We start from the raw sequence: 20,496 nt of genomic DNA on the forward strand, positions 1-20,496 counted from the left end.
GTGGGGCAGCCTGATGTACCAGTACATCCCCTGGACAGGACACTAGTCTATCTCCTGTTTCTGTAGTGTGAGGCAGCGTGATGTACCAGTTCACCCCCTGGACAGGACACTAGTCTATCTCCTGTTTCTGTTGTGTGAGGCAGCGTGATGTACCAGTTCACCCCCTGGACAGGACACTAGTCTATCTCCTGTTTCTGTAGTGTGAGGCAGCGTGATGTACCAGTTCACCCCCTGGACAGGACAATAGTCTATCTCAGGGTCTTTAGTGTCAAGGTGCGAGTAACTTCGTCCACATGCTATTGTGCACAGCACATTTAAGCCTGGTACATCAAGAAATTGAAAGTTAGCCTTAGTGAACATTGAATTATATGGGACTGACCTACTGAGTAAATAATTTGTTATAATAACATTTTTGCGAATCACATGACTGCAAGGCATGGCTCTATGCTTGTGGTGTGCTTGCGTACGGGGAGGGTGATGTGGGAGATGATTGGTTGGTAGAATAAGCTGATTAAGCCAATGCCTATGTGCCGGGAGTTTCTCCAGGTCTTTCTGTGTGGACTAACGAAGGCCCAGGTTGACTCGTTGCTTCACCAGATTCTTTGTGCATTTGTTCTTCAGAGAATACCAATATGTTAATGACATTACAAACACGGAACATACTCCTCTTTTAAGCATCCTTTCTTCCCAGGCTCCTCCTCTTCCTCCTCTGGCTCCTCCCCCTCTTCAAAGTTGCCGTGTAGGTAGGGGTTGAGTGGAGGAGGGCGCCACAACGAGCCGTTCTTGAACATGCGGAATTCGTCGGTCCGCCATTTTGTTGGCGCTTCTCCCTGTGGGGGGTTAGGACATCATTCATATTAGATTAGACAACAAGGACATTGTTCAGGGTATCAAACAGTAGCAAGTTGAACAATGCCTCTTCTTCCTCCTTTTCAATGTGACAATATTAAGAGGACAGGCATGTTTGACCTAACCAATCACGAGAGGACAGACATGTTTGACCTAACCAATCACGAGAGGACAGGCATGTTTGACCTAACCAATCACGAGAGGACAGGCATGTTTGACCTAACCAATCACGAGAGGACAGGCATGTTTGACCTAACCAATCACGAGAGGACAGGCATGTTTGACCTAACCAATCACGAGAGGACAGGCATGTTTGACCTAACCAATCACGAGAGGACAGGCATGTTTGACCTAACCAATCACGAGAGGACAGGCATGTTTGACCTAACCAATCACGAGAGGACAGGCATGTTTGACCTAACCAATCACGAGAGGACAGGCATGTTTGACCTAACCAGTCACGAGAGGACAGGCATGTTTGACCTAACCAGTCATGAGGGGACAGACATGTTTGACCTAATCAGTCACGAGGGGACAGACATGTTTGACCTAACCAGTCACGAGGGGACATACATGTTTGACCTAACCAGTCATGAGGGGACAGACATGTTTGACCTAACCAGTCATGAGGGGACAGACATGTTTGACCTAACCAGTCATGAGGGGACAGACATGTTTGACCTAACCAGTCATGAGGGGACAGACATGTTTGACCTAACCAGTCATGAGGGGACAGACATGTTTGACCTAACCAATCATGAGGACAAACATGTTTGACCTAACCAGTCATGAGGACAAACATGTTTGACCTAACCAGTCATGAGGGGACAGACATGTTTGACCTAACCAATCATGAGGACAAACATGTTTGACCTAACCAGTCATGAGGACAAACATGTTTGACCTAACCAATCATGAGGACAAACATGTTTGACCTAACCAATCATGAGGACAAACATGTTTGACCTAACCAGTCATGAGGACAAACATGTTTGACCTAACCAATCATGAGGACAAACATGTTTGACCTAACCAGTCATGAGGACAAACATGTTTGACCTAACCAGTCATGAGGACAAACATGTTTGACCTAACCAGTCATGAGAGGACAAACATGTTTGACCTAACCAGTCACGAGAGGACAAACATGTTTGACCTAACCAATCATTTAAAGGTGGCAAGGTAAAAAATCTGTCGTTCTGGGAGGATGTGAAACTGGGAGGATGTGATGCAGGAGAAAAGGGGAGGATGTGATGCAGGGGAAGTTAGAAGGGGAGGATGTGAGGCAGGAGAAGGTAAAAGGGGAGGATGTGAGGCAGGAGAAGGTAAACGGGGAGGATGTGATGCAGGAGAAGGTAAACGGGGAGGATGTGATGCAGGAGAAGGTAAACGGGGAGGATGTGATGCAGGAGAAGGTAAACGGGGAGGATGTGATGCAGGAGAAGGTAAACGGGGAGGATGTGATGCAGGAGAAGGTAAAAGGGGAGGATGTGATGCAGGAGAAGGTAAACGGGGAGGATGTGATGCAGGGGAAGGTAAACGGGGAGGATGTGATGCAGGAGAAGGTAAACGGGGAGGATGTGATGCAGGAGAAGGTAAACGGGGAGGATGTGATGCAGGAGAAGGTAAAAGGGGAGGATGTGATGCAGGAGAAGGTAAACGGGGATGGATGTGGGGAAGGTAAACGGGAGGATGTGATGCAGGAGAAGGTAAACGGGGAGGATGTGATGCAGGGGAAGGTAAACGGGGAGGATGTGATGCAGGGGAAGGTAAACGGGGAGGATGTGATGCAGGAGAAGGTAAAAGGGGAGGATGTGAGGCAGGAGAAGGTAAACGGGGAGGATGTGATGCAGGAGAAGGTAAACGGGGAGGATGTGATGCAGGAGAAGGTAAACGGGGAGGATGTGATGCAGGAGAAGGTAAACGGGGAGGATGTGATGCAGGAGAAGGTAAAAGGGATGCAGGATGTGATGCAGGAGAAGGTAAACGGGGAGGATGTGATGCAGGGGAAGGTAAACGGGGAGGATGTGATGCAGGAGAAGGTAAACGGGGAGGATGTGATGCAGGAGAAGGTAAACGGGGAGGATGTGATGCAGGGGAAGGTAAACGGGGAGGATGTGATGCAGGAGAAGGTAAAAGGGGAGGATGTGAGGCAGGAGAAGGTAAAAGGGGAGGATGTGATGCAGGGGAAGGTAAAAGGGGAGGATGTGAGGCAGGAGAAGGTAAACGGGGAGGGTGTGATGCAGGAGAAGGTAAACGGGGAGGATGTGATGCAGGAGAAGGTAAACGGGGAGGATGTGATGCAGGAGAAGGTAAACGGGGAGGATGTGATGCAGGAGAAGGTAAACGGGGAGGATGTGATGCAGGAGAAGGTAAACGGGGAGGATGTGATGCAGGAGAAGGTAAAAGGGGAGGATGTGATGCAGGAGAAGGTAAACGGGGAGGATGTGATGCAGGGGAAGGTAAAAGGGGAGGATGTGATGCAGGAGAAAAGGGGAGGATGTGATGCAGGGGAAAAGGGGAGGATGTGATGCAGGAGAAGGTAAAAGGGGAGGATGTGATGCAGGAGAAGGTAAAAGGGGAGGATGTGATGCAGGAGAAGGTAAACGGGGAGGATGTGATGCAGGGGAAGGTAAACGGGGAGGATGTGATGCAGGGGAAGGTAAAAGGGGAGGATGTGATGCAGGGGAAGGTAAAAGGGGAGGATGTGATGCAGGAGAAGGTAAACGGGGAGGATGTGATGCAGGGGAAGGTAAAAGGGGAGGATGTGATGCAGGAGAAGGTAAACGGGGAGGATGTGATGCAGGAGAAGGTGGCTGGTCCATACTGACCTGTAGTATGGAGTAGAGTTTCCAGCGGTAGTAGACATGTGCTGGGCTCTGGTTCTCAAACAGAAACCTGCCCAACAGAGGCAACACAATGACTAACAGTCAACTTGTTGACGAACAAAATACACTACGGTACATGACATAATCAAACCGGTGATCATAGGAGACGTGCAAACATACCGGTACATGGGATTGCTGAGCTCTCGATTCATGATCATGGCTTCGAACATGGGGCCCTCGCGCACCACAAACTCGATCATTCGGTGGATGAGAGAGAGCAAATTCCTAGAAGAAGAACACAGTTAAAACAAAACAGATTCAGGGCAGGCAACCCTTCTTCTCCTGAGGCCTGTGTGTCTGCTTGTGAGACCTAGAAACAGCCTCTGGGCTACACACTATCACAACACATCCAGGTGTACTAGACCAGGGTTTCACAGACTCGGTTCTGGAGACCCCCCCCCCACCAAAGGGGTGCACGTTTTTTGTGTGTTTTTTTTTCTCCCTCCAGCTGATTCAAATAATCAAAGCTTTGAGTTCATTACTTGAATCAGCTGTGTAGTGCGAGGACAAAAACCAAAACGTGCACACCTTGGGGGTCTCCAGGACTGAGTTTGGGAAACGCTGTACTAGACGATTAAACTTTAACTATTTCTTACATTGTATTGTTTGACTACGATAACTAATCTAATGTGTAAGAATGATGAAAGAAACATCTTCCTAGATGTTTGACCTTCTAGCATTTCTGATATTATAAAAACACCTTCAAATCAATTTTAAGAGCCATTAACAGTCTAAAAACAAAAAAAACACTAGTTATTACTTCTACTAATTACGTAAGCATGCATGGGCCTTTATGAATCAATATAACAGGCAATGCTCACTTCCATCTCCCCACAGTAAAGACTAAAAGGAAGGGAGGACAGTGAGGCTGGATAATAATACAAGTGTGATAGAGAGGTTTGAGTGACTCTTTATTGAGTGACGTATCAGCCAATACAGTGCCTGTCAAATCCACCCTGAACTCCTGACTGGCTGGAAGAACCAAAGCAGTACAGGATTGTTGGCCTAAATAGGCTCCCTAACAAAAAGACCCTCTATTGGTCACTATGAATCACTAGTTATAATGACGTATGAATAAATACCAGTGTGTAAATGGGGGAATTAAGGCCTCAAGAGTGATCTAATATTGGTGCATGTTGGACAAATTAGTGGCCAAAAAAAAAAAAAAAAAAACACAGGATGTCTTTAATTTATTTGTAGACAACACAAATCACATTGATGAGATAGTATTGGAGCTGATCCTACCAATGCATGGTGGGTAAAATTCTGTATACTTTCCCAATCCATCCCATGATGCTTTCAGGTCCCTCGCTGCCGCAGACAGTTCAACTTGTTCTGCTCACCAAGGCCAATGTCAAAGGTCACTGAGACTAATGGGAGGTTTGGATTGGATGTCTGAGCTGGGGCCAGGGACCAGGTGTTGCTGAGCCCGTGATTGGATGACAGAGGCCAAGGGGGCGTGTCGGTGGGAGTGAGCAATAGTTAGAGGGCAGGACCGGTCACTAAAGAACCCAACTACTACCAGAATGGTATGGTATGTACGTCATGTGAGAGTGTAATATGTAGCTAGCGTCATAACATGGATATTATTAGCCTATGCATGCGAGTGGTGATATAGTGTAGTGAAAATGCTTTTGATGCCCTCTATACCATCAAACAAGTAATGGCATGGTGGGTGGTTCACGGACTGTATTGATGTTTGCAGGGAGAGTGGATAAATGTGTGAAGAGAACAGCATATGGACACTGGTGGCAGGAAGCCAATGGTCTGCTGTAGGAATGAGCATCTTGCAGTCTGCTAGTATTAAACCTGATGGGGCTCTTTGGCTACGTCTGCTAGCATTAAACCTGATGGGGCTCTTTGGCTACGTCTGCTAGCATTAAACCTGATGGGGCTCTTTGGCTACGTCTGCTAGCATTAAACCTGATGGGACTATAAGGCTACGTCTGCTAGCATTAAACCTGATGGGGCTCTTTGGCTACGTCTGCTAGCATTAAACCTGATGGGACTATAAGGCTACGTCTGCTAGCATTAAACCTGATGGGACTATAAGGCTACGTCTGCTAGCATTAAACCTGATGGGGCTCTTTGGCTACGTCTGCTAGCATTAAACCTGATGGGACTATAAGGCTACGTCTGCTAGCATTAAACCTGATGGGACTATAAGGCTACGTCTGCTAGCATTAAACCTGATGGGGCTCTTTGGCTAAGTCTGCTAGCATTAAACCTGATGGGGCTCTTTGACTACGTCTGCTAGCATTAAACCTGATGGGGCTCTTTGGCTACGTCTGCTAGCATTAAACCTGATGGGGCTCTTTGACTACGTCTGCTAGCATTAAACCTGATGGGACTATAAGGCTACGTCTGCTAGCATTAAACCTGATGGGGCTCTTTGGCTACGTCTGCTAGCATTAAACCCGATGGGACTATAAGGCTACGTCTGCTAGCATTAAACCTGATTGGACTATAAGGCTACGTCTGCTAGCATTAAACCTGATGGGACTATAAGGCTACGTCAGCTAGCATTAAACCTGATGGGGCTCTTTGGCTACGTCTGCTAGCATTAAACCTGATGGGACTATAAGGCTACGTCAGCTAGCATTAAACCTGATGGGGCTCTTTGGCTACGTCTGCTAGCATTAAACCTGATGGGGCTCTTTGGCTACGTCTGCTAGCATTAAACCCGATGGGACTATAAGGCTACGTCTGCTAGCATTAAACCTGATGGGGCTCTTTGGCTACGTCTGCTAGCATTAAACCTGATGGGACTATAAGGCTACGTCTGCTAGCATTAAACCTGATGGGGCTCTTTGGCTACGTCTGCTAGCATTAAACCTGATGGGGCTCTTTGGCTACCTCTGCTAGCATTAAACCTGATGGGGCTCTTTGGCTACGTCTGCTAGCATTAAACCTGATGGGGCTCTTTGGCTACGTCTGCTAGCATTAAACCCGATGGGATTATAAGGTTACGTCTGCTAGCATTAAACCTGATGGGGCTCTTTGGCTACGTCTGCTAGCATTAAACCTGATGGGGCTCTTTGGCTACGTCTGCTAGCATTAAACCTGATGGGACTATAAGGCTACGTCTGCTAGCATTAAACCTGATGGGGCTCTTTGGCTACGTCTGCTAGCATTAAACCTGATGGGACTATAAGGCTACGTCTGCTAGCATTAAACCTGATGGGGCTCTTTGGCTACGTCTGCTAGCATTAAACCTGATGGGACTATAAGGCTACGTCTGCTAGCATTAAACCTGATGGGGTCATAAGCCTACTTGTGCGTGCCTCAACCATTGCTCACCCATACTGAACAACCCCCGTAGCATGCAGAGATCTAATTGATCAAACTTTAAAAATGTGGGTTTATTCATTACGGGTTGTTTTTATACGTTTTTACACCAATTTAAAAAAGTAAAAACATGTACCTTTCTGTTGGGATAACCACTTTGACTATGGCTTGGGACAGAGTCTGTATATGAAGTCACATCAGATAATAAACATAGAATATGTGAGTATTATTAAAAAGGCAACAGGTGAAAGATATAAATATAAAATGCATTATAGACTGCATCATATGAAAAACAACTTTCCTTTTTTACTGCTGTCAATTTTTACTAAAAGGTCAAATGTACACAGTTCTTAAAATTCTCACACAACTTACCACTGCGTTTTTATTTAGACTAACACACACACCTCTCTATACAGCCATTGTTCCTGTACTGTCATCTTAAATGACTTTGCTTCTAACCCAGCTAGGAAAACAGAAGTTCAAAATCTCACCTCAATTAAAAGTAGACATTTTAAAAATGGAACAAACCTATGACTAGTAGACGATATGCTCCCAAAAACCGTCACTGGCTGGCCAATGGCCTAAGTAGGCCTAGGTCTACCAAAACACTTCTAAAACACTGGTACAACAGGCCTAATACAGCAACATCCCAGACACGGCGAATTACCTTGTCGAATTCCTCCTTGTTCTTGGGCGGAGGGAGCATGACGGCGTTGGGGTTCTTCAGCCTCTCGCGGGTCTGTGCGTTGAAGGGCAGGCCGGAGGGGGGCGGAGGGAGGGTGTTCTCCACCATGGACGGGGGGATGTAGATGGGGTGAGGTGGGATGGGTACACCTTTACCCCAGCCCAGCTTCATCTCAAAGTTCATGATCATCTTCCCTGGATGCAACACAAAAATATTCTCTTAAAAATTAAAACACGAGTAACCTTTCCACCACATCTGATCTTAAGAGCAATTCTACCGTATCAGCTGCTGTTTCCAATATGTCAATGTCATGTTGTATGATACAAGGAACCACATAATATCCATTATTATCACTGGTATCGACAATGGAAGGCTGCTGATCCCATGCATCATATGTCCTTCCATTCTAGCCTTGAGCAAGACACTTAAACCCCCCCCCCAATGTAAAAACACTGCACTGATAAATCTGATCCGTTAACCCTCCATCTGGAGAGCTACTGGGGGTGCAGGCTTTTGATCAAACCCTGCTCAAAACACAGAGTCAGCTTATCAAGGTCCTGTTGAGCAGCTGAATTATATATATATTTTTTTTACAATGTGGTATGTTCGAGCAGGGGTGGAGTAAAACCCTGCATGCTCAGCAGGTCTCCTGGACTCTCCAGGAGGAGGGTTGGCCACCCTGCATGCTCAGCAGGTCTCCTGGACTCTCCAGGAGGAGGGTTGGCCACCCTGCATGCTCAGCAGGTCTCCTTGACTCTCCAGGAGGAGGGTTGGCCACCCTGCATGCTCAGCAGGTCTCCTGGACTCTCCAGGAGGAGGGCTGGCCACCCTGCATGCTCAGCAGGTCTCCCGGACTCTCCAGGAGGAGGGTTGGCCACCCTGCATGCTCAGCAGGTCTCCTGGACTCTCCAGGAGGAGGGCTGGCCACCCTGCATGCTCAGCAGGTCTCCCGGACTCTCCAGGAGGAGGGTTGGCCACCCTGCATGCTCAGCAGGTCTCCTGCAACATTGCAATTACCACCAAATACATTGTCCTTCTAAAAATAATTCTAAAATAATTTAATGAAGCAGGCGAAGGTGGGTGAAGTGTATAAGAAGATGTTTATCTATTTGTAAGGTTAAAATATTCAGTGTTCAGGGGAGATCATGACAGCATAGGAGTTAATTGTCAATTAGGCTATTCTAAGAATGTTTTTTTTTTACTTTGTCAGAATTACATGGCCAGTATTGAATAGAGTCGAATCCTAGCCAATTATGATCGCTTGAGAGACGGTTCTACAACCGGAGTATGCAACATTGGTTTCGTCAACTGCGCACCCCTATCAACTGCGTGTTGGCCATCTGTTATTTTAGGACATGGGACATGACATTAATGCATGCTAATAGCTAACTAGCCAGATAGACAATTCTAAATATATTGTGTAGTTTGGCTGGTTATCTAGTGAGTCTGTTGTGTATCATCATTTTAAATAAATAATTTATCTGCTGCACAATGCCCCTCTCTCCTCTAGCTACAGGCCCACTGGCACACACGCAGGTGATGCACAAAGCATGACTTTTCAAGGATTTTAATTGCTGACCAAAAACGTGCTATGACTGGGCAAATAACTCGCTAGCAATTATCAACAACAAATGCGCTTCGATCTCAAAAACGCATCTTGCGACTGCATGATTGAAAGACAGCTCGTGCCTGTCAATGCAAGGCCTACAATCGTTATACTGTGGTGCACTCTGCAGCGATTGGGAGGACAGGTGGGCAAAACACTGCATCAACAGGACGCTTTGATCCAATTATGATCGGAGCCTAATTATTTGATATTGTGATTTTTTGCATGATTTGTTTTACTTGTCCAACCGGACAAAATGACATCTAGAGTCTGCTTGTCCAACCGGACAAAATGACATCTAGAATCTGCTTGTCCAACCGGACAAAATGACATCTAGAATCTGCTTGTCCAACCGGACAAAATGACATCTAGAATCTGCTTGTCCAACCGGACAAAATGAAATCTAGAATCTGCTTGTCCAACCGGACAAAATGAAATCTAGAATCTGCTTGTCCAACCGGACAAAATGAAATCTAGAATCTGCTTGTCCAACCGGACAAAATTACATCTAGAATCTGCTTGTCCAACCGGACAAAATGAAATCTAGAATCTGCTTGTCCAACCGGACAAAATTACATCTAGAATCTGCTTGTCCAACAAATGTTTTTACTTGCCCCCGCAGGACAAGCGTTAATGTTGACAAGATTTTTCATCCATTATCAGTTTTCATATCATAACCATTAAACTCTTAACTGTTTTAATGTCACCATTGGCCACATGGTGAAATTCCTGAGCGGTTTCCTTCCTCTCCGGCAACTGAGTTAGGAGGGACACCTGTATTTTTGGATGTATTGATACATCATCCAAACCCTAATTAATAACTTCACCATGCTCAAAGGGATATTCAGTGTCATTATTAATATATATATCATTTTTACACGTCTACCAATCAGTGCCCTTCTTTACAAGGCATTGGAAAATGTCTCTGGTCTTTGTGGTTGAAGAGTGATTGAAATTCAATACTCAATTGAGGGACCTTACAGATAATTGTATGTTTGGGGTACAGAGATGGGGTAGTCAATGCAACTTACTTTGTGATTGGTTAAGTACATTTTCACTCCCAAACGTATTTAGGTTTGCCTTTAACAAAGGGATTGATTACTTATTGACTCAAGATATTTCATCTATTAATTTTTTTAACAACTGTACAACAAACTGTATAGAAACATAATTCCACATTGACATTACGGGGTATTGTGTGTAGGCCAGTGTCGTGACACAAACCCTTAATTTAGTCCATTTTATATTCAGGCTGTAAAACAACAAAATATGGAAAAAGTCAAAAGGGGGGTGAATACATGTGATACCTGCTGGTGTACTCTACAACTCCCATGTCCCACAGTGTAAAAGGAAAGCCCAGGAGGCAGTACATGTGATACCTGCTGGTGTACTCTACAACTCCCATGTCCCACAGTGCAAAAGGAAAGCCCAGGAGGCAGTACATGTGATACCTGCTGGTGTACTCTACAACTCCCATGTCCCACAGTGCAAAAGGAAAGCCCAGGAGGCAGTACATGTGATACCTGCTGGTGTACTCTACAACTCCCATGTCCCACAGTGCAAAAGGAAAGCCCAGGAGGCAGAAGCGTTATTTGATGTTAGTGAGATTGCATTGTGGGTCAGTGGTGTGATGATAACTAAAGCTGTAATACCGTTGAGGTTCTTCAGAGCTCTCTCCGCATCCCTCCGGTTCATAAAGGCCACAAAGCCACAGTTCCTCTCCCTGGCCCTCTCCTCGTCCGTCCGCGGCCACATGATCTTCACGCTGGCTAGAGGGCCATAGCGCCCAAACTCCTGACACAGCATCTCCTCGTTCATCTATATTTAGCAACCAGAAGAACACAGAGGGGGAGGCAGGGACTTGTTATTGGTGTCATTTTACAGTGGAATATCCTCAGTAATACAATATATTAGTAGCAATTCAGTTACTAAAATATTCAATTAGGAATATAATACATTCATACAACACATTCAGAAGCAATTTCTAAACCACAAAAAAAGGTTTACCTGTGGGTTGATGTTTCCGAGATATAAGTTTGTCGTAGAGGGGTCTCCAACGTCATGGGAACCAGGTGCAGAGTCATCCAGAACTGCAGAGAGAGGGCAGAGCAGAGAAGTCCTTCTATAACAGATAAACTTAGTGAGACGTAGATATTAAAAGCAACCCACGGTATTAAGTTATCAAATTACCACTGGACGGACGGTTTCTTCTTGAAGAAACATCCACTAAAAAAAGCAGAAAAGCAGGATAAATGTTGTTTCCCAGCCGAAGTGGAAATGGGGTGGAAGGAGGACGGAGGCAGTTGGCACGAGGGGCGTGGAGGAGGGGGGGACAGTCAGTAGGAGGAGGAGGGGGACGAGAGTCAGTATTGGGGGGGGGGCGAGAGTCAGTATGAGGAGGGGGGGGACGAGAGTCAGTATGAGGAGGGGGACGAGAGTCAGCATGAGGAGGGGGGGACGAGAGTCAGCATGAGGAGGGGGGGGACGAGAGTCAGCATGAGGAGGGGGACGAGAGTCAGCATGAGGAGGGGGACGAGAGTCAGCAGGAGGAGGGGGACGAGAGTCAGCATGAGGAGGGGGGGACGAGAGTCAGCATGAGGAGGGGGACGAGAGTCAGCATGAGGAGGGGGACGAGAGTCAGCATGAGGAGGGGGGGACGAGAGTCAGCATGAGGAGGGGGGCGAGAGTCAGCATGAGGAGGGGGGGACGAGAGTCAGCATGAGGAGGGGGGGGGCGAGAGTCAGCATGAGGAGGGGGGCGAGAGTCAGCATGAGGAGGGGGGGGGGGAGAGTCAGCATGAGGAGGGGGGGCGAGAGTCAGCATGAGGAGGGGGGGCGAGAGTCAGCATGAGGAGGGGGGGGCGAGAGTCAGCATGAGGAGGGGGGGGCGAGAGTCAGCATGAGGAGGGGGGCGAGAGTCAGCATGAGGAGGGGGCGAGAGTCAGCATGAGGAGGGGGGGGCGAGAGTCAGCATGAGGAGGGGGGGGCGAGAGTCAGCATGAGGAGGGGGGCGAGAGTCAGCATGAGGAGGGGGGGAGAGTCAGCATGAGGAGGGGGCGAGAGTCAGCATGAGGAGGGGGCGAGAGTCAGCATGAGGAGGGGGGGCGAGAGTCAGCATGAGGGAGGGGGCGAGAGTCAGCATGAGGAGGGGGCGCGAGAGTCAGCATGAGGAGGGGGGGCGAGAGTCAGCATGAGGAGGGGGGGCGGCGAGTCAGCATGAGGAGGGGGGGGGCGAGAGTCAGCATGAGGAGGGGGGGCGAGAGTCAGCATGAGGAGGGGGGGAAGCAGAGTCAGCATGAGGAGGGGGGGCTAGAGTCAGCATGAGGAGGGGGGCGAGAGTCAGCATGAGGAGGGGGGCGAGAGTCAGCATGAGGAGGGGGGCGAGAGTCAGCATGAGGAGGGGGCGAGAGTCAGCATGAGGAGGGGGGCGAGAGTCAGCATGAGGAGGGGGGGGGCGAGAGTCAGCATGAGGAGGGGGGCGAGAGTCAGCATGAGGAGGGGGCGAGAGTCAGCATGAGGAGGGGGGCGAGAGTCAGCATGAGGAGGGGGGCGAGAGTCAGCATGGGGGGGCGAGAGTCAGCATGAGGAGGGGGGGCGAGAGTCAGCATGAGGAGGGGGGCGAGAGTCAGCATGAGGAGGGGGGCGAGAGTCAGCATGAGGAGGGGGACGAGAGTCAGCATGAGGAGGGGGACGAGAGTCAGCATGAGGAGGGGGACGAGAGTCAGTATGAGGAGGGGGGGCGAGAGTCAGCATGAGGAGGGGGGACGAGAGTCAGCATGAGGAGGGGGGACGAGAGTCAGCAGGAGAAGGAGGAGGGGGACGAGAGTCAGTATGAGGAGGGGGGGACGAGAGTCAGTATGAGGAGGGGGGACGAGAGTCAGTATGAGGAGGGGGACGAGAGTCAGTATGAGGAGGGGGACGAGAGTCAGTATGAGGAGGGGGGACGAGAGTCAGTATGAGGAGGGGGGGGGACGAGAGTCAGTATGAGGATGGGGGGACAAGAGTCAGTATGAGGAGGGGGACGAGAGTCAGTATGGGGAGGGGGGCGAGAGTCAGTATGAGGAGGGGGGGAAGAGAGTCAGTATGAGGAGGAGGGACGAGAGTCAGTATGAGGAGGGGGGGACGAGAGTCAGTATGAGGAGGGGGGACGAGAGTCAGTATGAGGAGGAGGGGGACGAGAGTCAGTATGATGAGGGGGACGAGAGTCAGTATGGGGAGGGGGACGAGAGTCAGTATGAGGAGGGGGACGAGAGTCAGTATGAGGGAGGGGGACGAGAGTCAGTATGAGGAGGGGGACGAGAGTCAGTATGAGGAGGGGGACGAGAGTCAGTATGAGGAGGAGGAGAGGGGACGAGAGTCAGGAGGAGGAGGAGAGGGACGAGAGTCAGTATGAGGAGGAGGAGGAGGGGGGCGAGAGTCAGTATGGGGGAGGAGGAGGGGGGGACGAGAGTCAGTATGAGGAGGGGGACGAGAGTCAGTATGGGGGAGGAGGAGGGGGCGAGAGTCAGTATGATGAGGAGGAGGGGGGGCGGGCGAGTCAGTATGGGGAGGGGGGCGAGAGTCAGTATGAGGAGGGGGGCGAGAGTCAGTATGAGGAGGGGGCGAGAGTCAGTATGAGGAGGGGGGGGGCGAGAGTCAGTATGAGGAGGGGGCGAGAGTCAGTATGAGGAGGGGGCGAGAGTCAGTATGAGGAGGGGGGGCAAGAGTCAGTATGAGGAGGGGGGGCAAGAGTCAGTATGAGGAGGGGGACGAGAGTCAGTATGAGGAGGGGGACGAGAGTCAGTATGAGGAGGGGGACGAGAGTCAGTATGAGGAGGGGGACGAGAGTCAGTATGAGGAGGGGGACGAGAGTCAGTATGGGGGAGGAGGAGGGGGGACGAGAGTCAGTATGGGGGAGAAGGAGGGGGCGAGAGTCAGTATGGGGAGGGGGACGAGAGTCAGCATGAGGAGGGGGGACGAGAGTCAGCATGAGGAGGGGGACGAGAGTCAGCATGAGGAGGGGGACGAGAGTCAGCATGAGGAGGGGGACGAGAGTCAGTATGAGGAGGGGGACGAGAGTCAGTATGAGGAGGGGGACGAGAGTCAGTATGAGGAGGGGGGGCGAGAGTCAGTATGAGGAGGGGGGGCGAGAGTCAGTATGAGGAGGGGGGGCGAGAGTCAGTATGAGGAGGGGGGGGGTCGAGAGTCAGTATGAGGAGGGGGGCGAGAGTCAGTATGAGGAGGGGGGAGAGTCAGTATGAGGAGGGGGGGGAGAGTCAGTATGAGGAGGGGGGCGAGAGTCAGTATGAGGAGGGGGGGCGAGAGTCAGTATGAGGAGGAGGAGGAGGGGGCGAGAGTCAGTATGAGGAGGAGGAGGAGGGGGACGGGAGTCAGTATGAGGAGGGGGGGCGAGAGTCAGTATGAGGAGGGGGCGAGAGTCAGTATGAGGAGGGGGGGCGAGAGTCAGTATGAGGAGGGGGGCGAGAGTCAGTATAAGGAGGGGGCGAGAGTCAGTATGAGGAGGGGGGACGAGAGTCAGTAGGAGGAGGAGGAGGAGGAGGAGGGGGCGAGAGTCAGTATGAGGAGGGGGACGGGAGTCAGCAGGAGGAGGAGGGGGACGAGAGTCAGCATGAGGAGGGAGGGCGAGAGTCAGCATGAGGAGGGGGGCGAGAGTCAGTATGAGGAGGGGGGGCGAGAGTCAGTATGAGGAGGGGGGCGAGAGTCAGTATGAGGAGAGGGGGACGAGAGTCAGTATGAGGAGAGGGGGACGAGAGTCAGTATGAGGAGGGGGACGAGAGTCAGTATGAGGAGGGGGGACGAGAGTCAGTAGGAGGAGGAGGAGGAGGAGGGGGGCGAGAGTCAGCATGAGAAGGAGGAGGGGGACGGGAGTCAGCAGGAGGAGGAGGAGGGGGACGAGAGTCAGCATGAAGAGGGGGGCGAGAGTCAGCATGAAGAAGGGGGCGAGAGTCAGCATGAAGAGGGGGGCGAGAGTCAGCATGAAGAGGGGGGCGAGAGTCAGCATGAAGAGGGGGGGCGAGAGTCAGCATGAAGAGGGGGGCGAGAGTCGGCATGAAGAGGGGGGGCGAGAGTCGGCATGAGGTGGGGGGACGAGAGTCGGCATGAGGAGGGGGACGAGAGTCGGTATGAGGAGGGGGACGAGAGTCGGTATGAGGAGGGGGACGAGAGTCGGTATGAGGAGGGGGACGAGAGTCAGTATGAGGAGGGGGGACGAGAGTCAGTATGAGGAGGGGGACGAGTCAGTAGGAGGAGGAGGAGGAGGAGGGCGAGAGTCAGTATGAGGAGGAGGACGAGAGTCAGCATGAAGAGGGGGCGAGAGTCAGCATGAAGAGGGGGGCGAGAGTCAGCATGAAGAGGGGGGCGAGAGTCAGCATGAGGAGGGGGACGAGAGTCAGCATGAGGAGGGGGACGAGAGTCAGCATGAGGAGGGGGATGAGAGTCAGTATGGGGGAGGAGGGGGACGAGAGTCAGTATGAGGAGGGGGGGGGGCGAGAGTCAGCATGAGGAGGAGGGACGAGAGTCAGCATGAGGAGGGGGGACGAGAGTCAGTATGGGGGAGGAGGGGGGACGAGAGTCAGTATGGGGGAGGAGGGGGACGAGAGTCAGTATGGGGGAGGAGGAGGGGGACGAGAGTCAGTATGGGGAGGAGGAGGGGGAGGAGGGTCAGTATGAGGAGGAGGAGGGGGGGGGCGAGTCAGTATGAGGAGGGGGACGAGAGTCAGTATGAGGAGGGGGGTCGAGAGTCAGTATGAGGGGGGGAGTCAGTATGAGGGGGGGGGGGCGAGAGTCAGTATGAGGAGGGGGGGCGAGAGTCAGTATGAGGAGGGGGGGGCGAGAGTCAGTATGAGGAGGGGGGGCGAGAGTCAGTATGAGGAGGGGGGGGGCGAGAGTCAGTATGAGGAGGAGGAGGAGGGGGCGAGAGTCAGTATGAGGAGGAGGAGGAGGAGGGGGCGAGAGTCAGTATGAGGAGGAGGAGGGGGACGAGAGTCAGTATGAGGAGGGGGACGAGAGTCAGTATGAGGAGGGGGACGAGAGTCAGTATGAGGAGGGTGGGCGAGAGTCAGTATGAGGAGGGTGGGCGAGAGTCAGTATGAGGAGGGGGGCGAGAGTCAGCATGAGGAGGGGGGGCGAGAGTCAGCATGAGGAGGGGGGGCGAGAGTCAGCATGAGGAGGGGGGCGAGAGTCAGCATGAGGAGGGGGGCGAGAGTCAGCATGAGGAGGGGGGGCGAGAGTCAGCATGAGGAGGGGGGGCGAGAGTCAGCATGAGGAGGGGGGACGAGAGTCAGTATGAGGAGGGGGACGAGAGTCAGTATGAGGAGGGGGACGAGAGTCAGTATGAGGAGGGGGGGGCGAGAGTCAGTATGAGGAGGGGGGGCGAGAGTCAGTATGAGGAGGGGGCGAGAGTCAGTATGAGGAGGGGGCGAGAGTCAGTATGAGGAGGGGGGGCGAGAGTCAGTATGAGGAGGGGGGGCGAGAGTCAGTATGAGGAGGGGGGCGAGAGTCAGTATGAGGAGGGGGGCGAGAGTCAGTATGAGGAGGAGGAGGGGGACGGGAGTCAGCATGAAGAGGGGGCGAGAGTCAGCATGAAGAGGGGGGGCAAGAGTCAGCATGAAGAGGGGGGCGAGAGTCAGCATGAAGAGGGGGCGAGAGTCAGCATGAGGAGGGGGACGAGAGTCAGCATGAGGAGGGGGGATGAGAGTCAGCATGAGGAGGGGGGCGAGAGTCAGCATGAGGAGGAGGGACGAGAGTCAGCATGAGGAGGGGGGGGGACGAGAGTCAGTATGGGGGAGGAGGGGGACGAGAGTCAGTATGAGGAGGGGGGCGAGAGTCAGCATGAGGAGGAGGGACGAGAGTCAGCATGAGGAGGGGGGACGAGAGTCAGTATGGGGGAGGAGGGGGGACGAGAGTCAGTATGGGGGAGGAGGAGGGGGGACGAGAGTCAGTATGGGGAGGAGGAGGGGGGAGGAGGGTCAGTATGAGGAGGAGGAGGGGGAGGCGAGTCAGTATGAGGAGGGGGACGAGAGTCAGTATGAGGAGGGGGACGAGAGTCAGTATGAGGAGGGGGACGAGAGTCAGTATGAGGAGGGGGGACGAGAGTCAGTATGAGGAGGGGGGCGAGAGTCAGTATGAGGAGGGGGGGCGAGAGTCAGTATGAGGAGGGGGGGGAGAGTCAGTATGAGGAGGGGGGGCGAGAGTCAGTATGAGGAGGGGGGGGCGAGAGTCAGTATGAGGAGGGGGGGGCGAGAGTCAGTATGAGGAGGGGGGGCGAGAGTCAGTATGAGGAGGGGGGCGAGAGTCAGTATGAGGAGGGGGCGAGAGTCAGTATGAGGAGGAGGAGGAGGAGGAGGAGGGGGCGAGAGTCAGTATGAGGAGGAGGAGGAGGAGGGGGCGAGAGTCAGTATGAGGAGGGGGACGAGAGTCGGTATGAGGAGGGGGGGACGAGAGTCACTATGAGGAGTGGGGACGAGAGTCAGTATGAGGAGGGGGGACGAGTCAGTAGGAGGAGGAGGAGGAGGGCGAGAGTCAGTATGAGGAGGAGGGGGCGAGAGTCAGTATGAGGAGGAGGAGGACGAGAGTCAGTATGAAGAGGGGGGCGAGAGTCAGCATGAAGAGGGGGGCGAGAGTCAGCATGAAGAGGGGGCGAGAGTCAGCATGAGGAGGGGGACGAGAGTCAGCATGAGGAGGGGGACGAGAGTCAGCATGAGGAGGGGGATGAGAGTCAGCATGAGGAGGGGGATGAGAGTCAGTATGGGGGAGGAGGGGGACGAGAGTCAGTATGAGGAGGGGGGCGAGAGTCAGCATGAGGAGGAGGGACGAGAGTCAGCATGAGGAGGGGGGACGAGAGTCAGTATGGGGGAGGAGGGGGACGAGAGTCAGTATGGGGGAGGAGGAGGGGGACGAGAGTCAGTATGGGGAGGAGGAGGGGGAGGAGGGTCAGTATGAGGAGGAGGAGGGGGGGGGGCGAGTCAGTATGAGGAGGGGGACGAGAGTCAGTATGAGGAGGGGGTCGAGAGTCAGTATGAGGGGGGCGAGAGTCAGTATGAGGGGGGGGCAAGAGTCAGTATGAGGAGGGGGGGGCGAGAGTCAGTATGAGGAGGGGGGCGAGAGTCAGTATGAGGAGGGGGGCGAGAGTCAGTATGAGGAGGGGGGGACGAGAGTCAGTATGAGGAGGAGGAGGAGGGGGCGAGAGTCAGTATGAGGAGGAGGAGGGGGGCGAGAGTCAGTATGAGGAGGAGGAGGGGGACGAGAGTCAGTATGAGGAGGGGGACGAGAGTCAGTATGAGGAGGGTGGGCGAGAGTCAGTATGAGGAGGGTGGGCGAGAGTCAGTATGAGGAGGGGGGCGAGAGTCAGCATGAGGAGGGGGGACGAGAGTCAGTATGAGGAGGGGGGCGAGAGTCAGTATGAGGAGGGGGACGAGAGTCAGTATGAGGAGGGGGGGGGTCGAGAGTCAGTATGAGGAGGGGGACGAGAGTCAGTATGAGGAGGGGGGACGAGAGTCAGTATGAGGAGGGGGACGAGAGTCAGTATGAGGAGGGGGGACGAGAGTCAGTATGAGGAGGGGGGGCGAGAGTCAGTATGAGGAGGAGGGGGGCGAGAGTCAGTATGAGGAGGGGGGCGAGAGTCAGTATGAGGAGGGGGGGCGAGAGTCAGTATGAGGAGGGGGGGGAGAGTCAGCATGAGGAGGGGGGCGAGAGTCAGCATGAGGAGGGGGATGAGAGTCAGCATGAGGAGGGGGCGAGAGTCAGCATGAGGAGGAGGGGGCGAGAGTCAGCATGAGGAGGGGGACGAGAGTCAGCATGAGGAGGGGGATGAGAGTCAGCATGAGGAGGGGGGGCGAGAGTCAGCATGAGGAGGAGGGACGAGAGTCAGCATGAGGAGGGGGGGACGAGAGTCAGTATGGGGGAGGAGGGGGACGAGAGTCAGTATGAGGAGGGGGGGCGAGAGTCAGTATGAGGAGGAGGGACGAGAGTCAGCATGAGGAGGAGGGACGAGAGTCAGCATGAGGAGGGGGGGACGAGAGTCAGTATGGGGGAGGAGGGGGGACGAGAGTCAGTATGGGGGAGGAGGAGGGGGACGAGAGTCAGTATGGGGAGGAGGAGGGGGAGGAGGGTCAGTATGAGGAGGAGGAGGGGGAGGCGAGTCAGTATGAGGAGGGGGGACGAGAGTCAGTATGAGGAGGGGGACGAGAGTCAGTATGAGGAGGGGGGCGAGAGTCAGTATGAGGAGGGGGGCGAGAGTCAGTATGAGGAGGGGGGGCGAGAGTCAGTATGAGGAGGGGGGGCGGGTCAGTATGAGGAGGGGGGGCGAGAGTCAGTATGAGGAGGGGGGCGCGAGAGTCAGTATGAGGAGGGGGGCGAGAGTCAGTATGAGGAGGGGGGCGAGAGTCAGTATGAGGAGGAGGAGGAGGAGGGGGCGAGAGTCAGTATGAGGAGGAGGAGGAGGGGGGGGCGAGAGTCAGTATGAGGAGGAGGAGGAGGGGGCGAGAGTCAGTATGAGGAGGGGGCGAGAGTCAATATGAGTGGGGGGGGCGGCGAGAGTCAGTATAAGGAGGGGGGGCGAGAGTCAGTATGAGGAGGGGGACGAGAGTCAGTAGGAGGAGGAGGAGGGGGCGAGAGTCAGTATGAGGAGGGGGACGGGAGTCAGCAGGAGGAGGAGGGGGACGAGAGTCAGCATGAGGAGGGAGGGCGAGAGCCAGCATGAGGAGGGGGACGAGAGTCAGTAGGAGGAGGAGGAGGAGGGGGCGAGAGTCAGTATGAGGAGGAGGAGGGGGCGAGAGTCAGTATGAGGAGGAGGAGGGGGACGAGAGTCAGTATGAGGAGGGGGACGAGAGTCAGTATGAGGAGGGTGGGCGAGAGTCAGTATGAGGAGGGTGGGCGAGAGTCAGTATGAGGAGGGGGTGCGAGAGTCAGCATGAGGAGGGGGGCGAGAGTCAGCATGAGGAGGGGGGCGAGAGTCAGCATGAGGAGGGGGGGACGAGAGTCAGCATGAGGAGGGGGGGCGAGAGTCAGTATGAGGAGGGGGACGAGAGTCAGTATGAGGAGGAGGAGGAGGGGGCGAGAGTCAGTATGAGGAGGAGGAGGGGGCGAGAGTCAGTATGAGGAGGAGGAGGGGGACGAGAGTCAGTATGAGGAGGGGGACGAGAGTCAGTATGAGGAGGGTGGGCGAGAGTCAGTATGAGGAGG

General features: G+C 53.2%; 1 protein-coding gene across 3 annotated transcripts in view; it reads right to left on the reverse strand.

Moving 5' to 3' along the window:
• LOC135517133 (U2 snRNP-associated SURP motif-containing protein-like) overlaps window positions 1–20,496 on the reverse strand; it is a 55,636-nt gene that overhangs the window by 11,227 nt on the left and 23,913 nt on the right. The window contains exons 7-14 of one of the 3 annotated variants that reach the window (XM_064941165.1): window positions 11,507–11,542; window positions 11,324–11,406; window positions 10,969–11,134; window positions 7,693–7,904; window positions 7,162–7,205; window positions 3,858–3,962; window positions 3,681–3,747; window positions 664–830 (exon numbers count right to left, since the gene is read on the reverse strand). In XM_064941165.1, the coding sequence (XP_064797237.1) occupies window positions 664–830; window positions 3,681–3,747; window positions 3,858–3,962; window positions 7,162–7,205; window positions 7,693–7,904; window positions 10,969–11,134; window positions 11,324–11,406; window positions 11,507–11,542 (880 nt within the window). Of the gene's footprint in view, window positions 1–663; window positions 831–3,680; window positions 3,748–3,857; window positions 3,963–7,161; window positions 7,206–7,692; window positions 7,905–10,968; window positions 11,135–11,323; window positions 11,407–11,506; window positions 11,543–20,496 lie in introns of those variants that run through there. The other 2 variants (XM_064941167.1, XM_064941168.1) reach the window with 2 other exon arrangements.

The sequence above is a fragment of the Oncorhynchus masou genome, chromosome 28 (genome assembly GCF_036934945.1).
Source record: "Oncorhynchus masou masou isolate Uvic2021 chromosome 28, UVic_Omas_1.1, whole genome shotgun sequence".
NCBI lineage: Eukaryota > Metazoa > Chordata > Actinopteri > Salmoniformes > Salmonidae > Oncorhynchus > Oncorhynchus masou.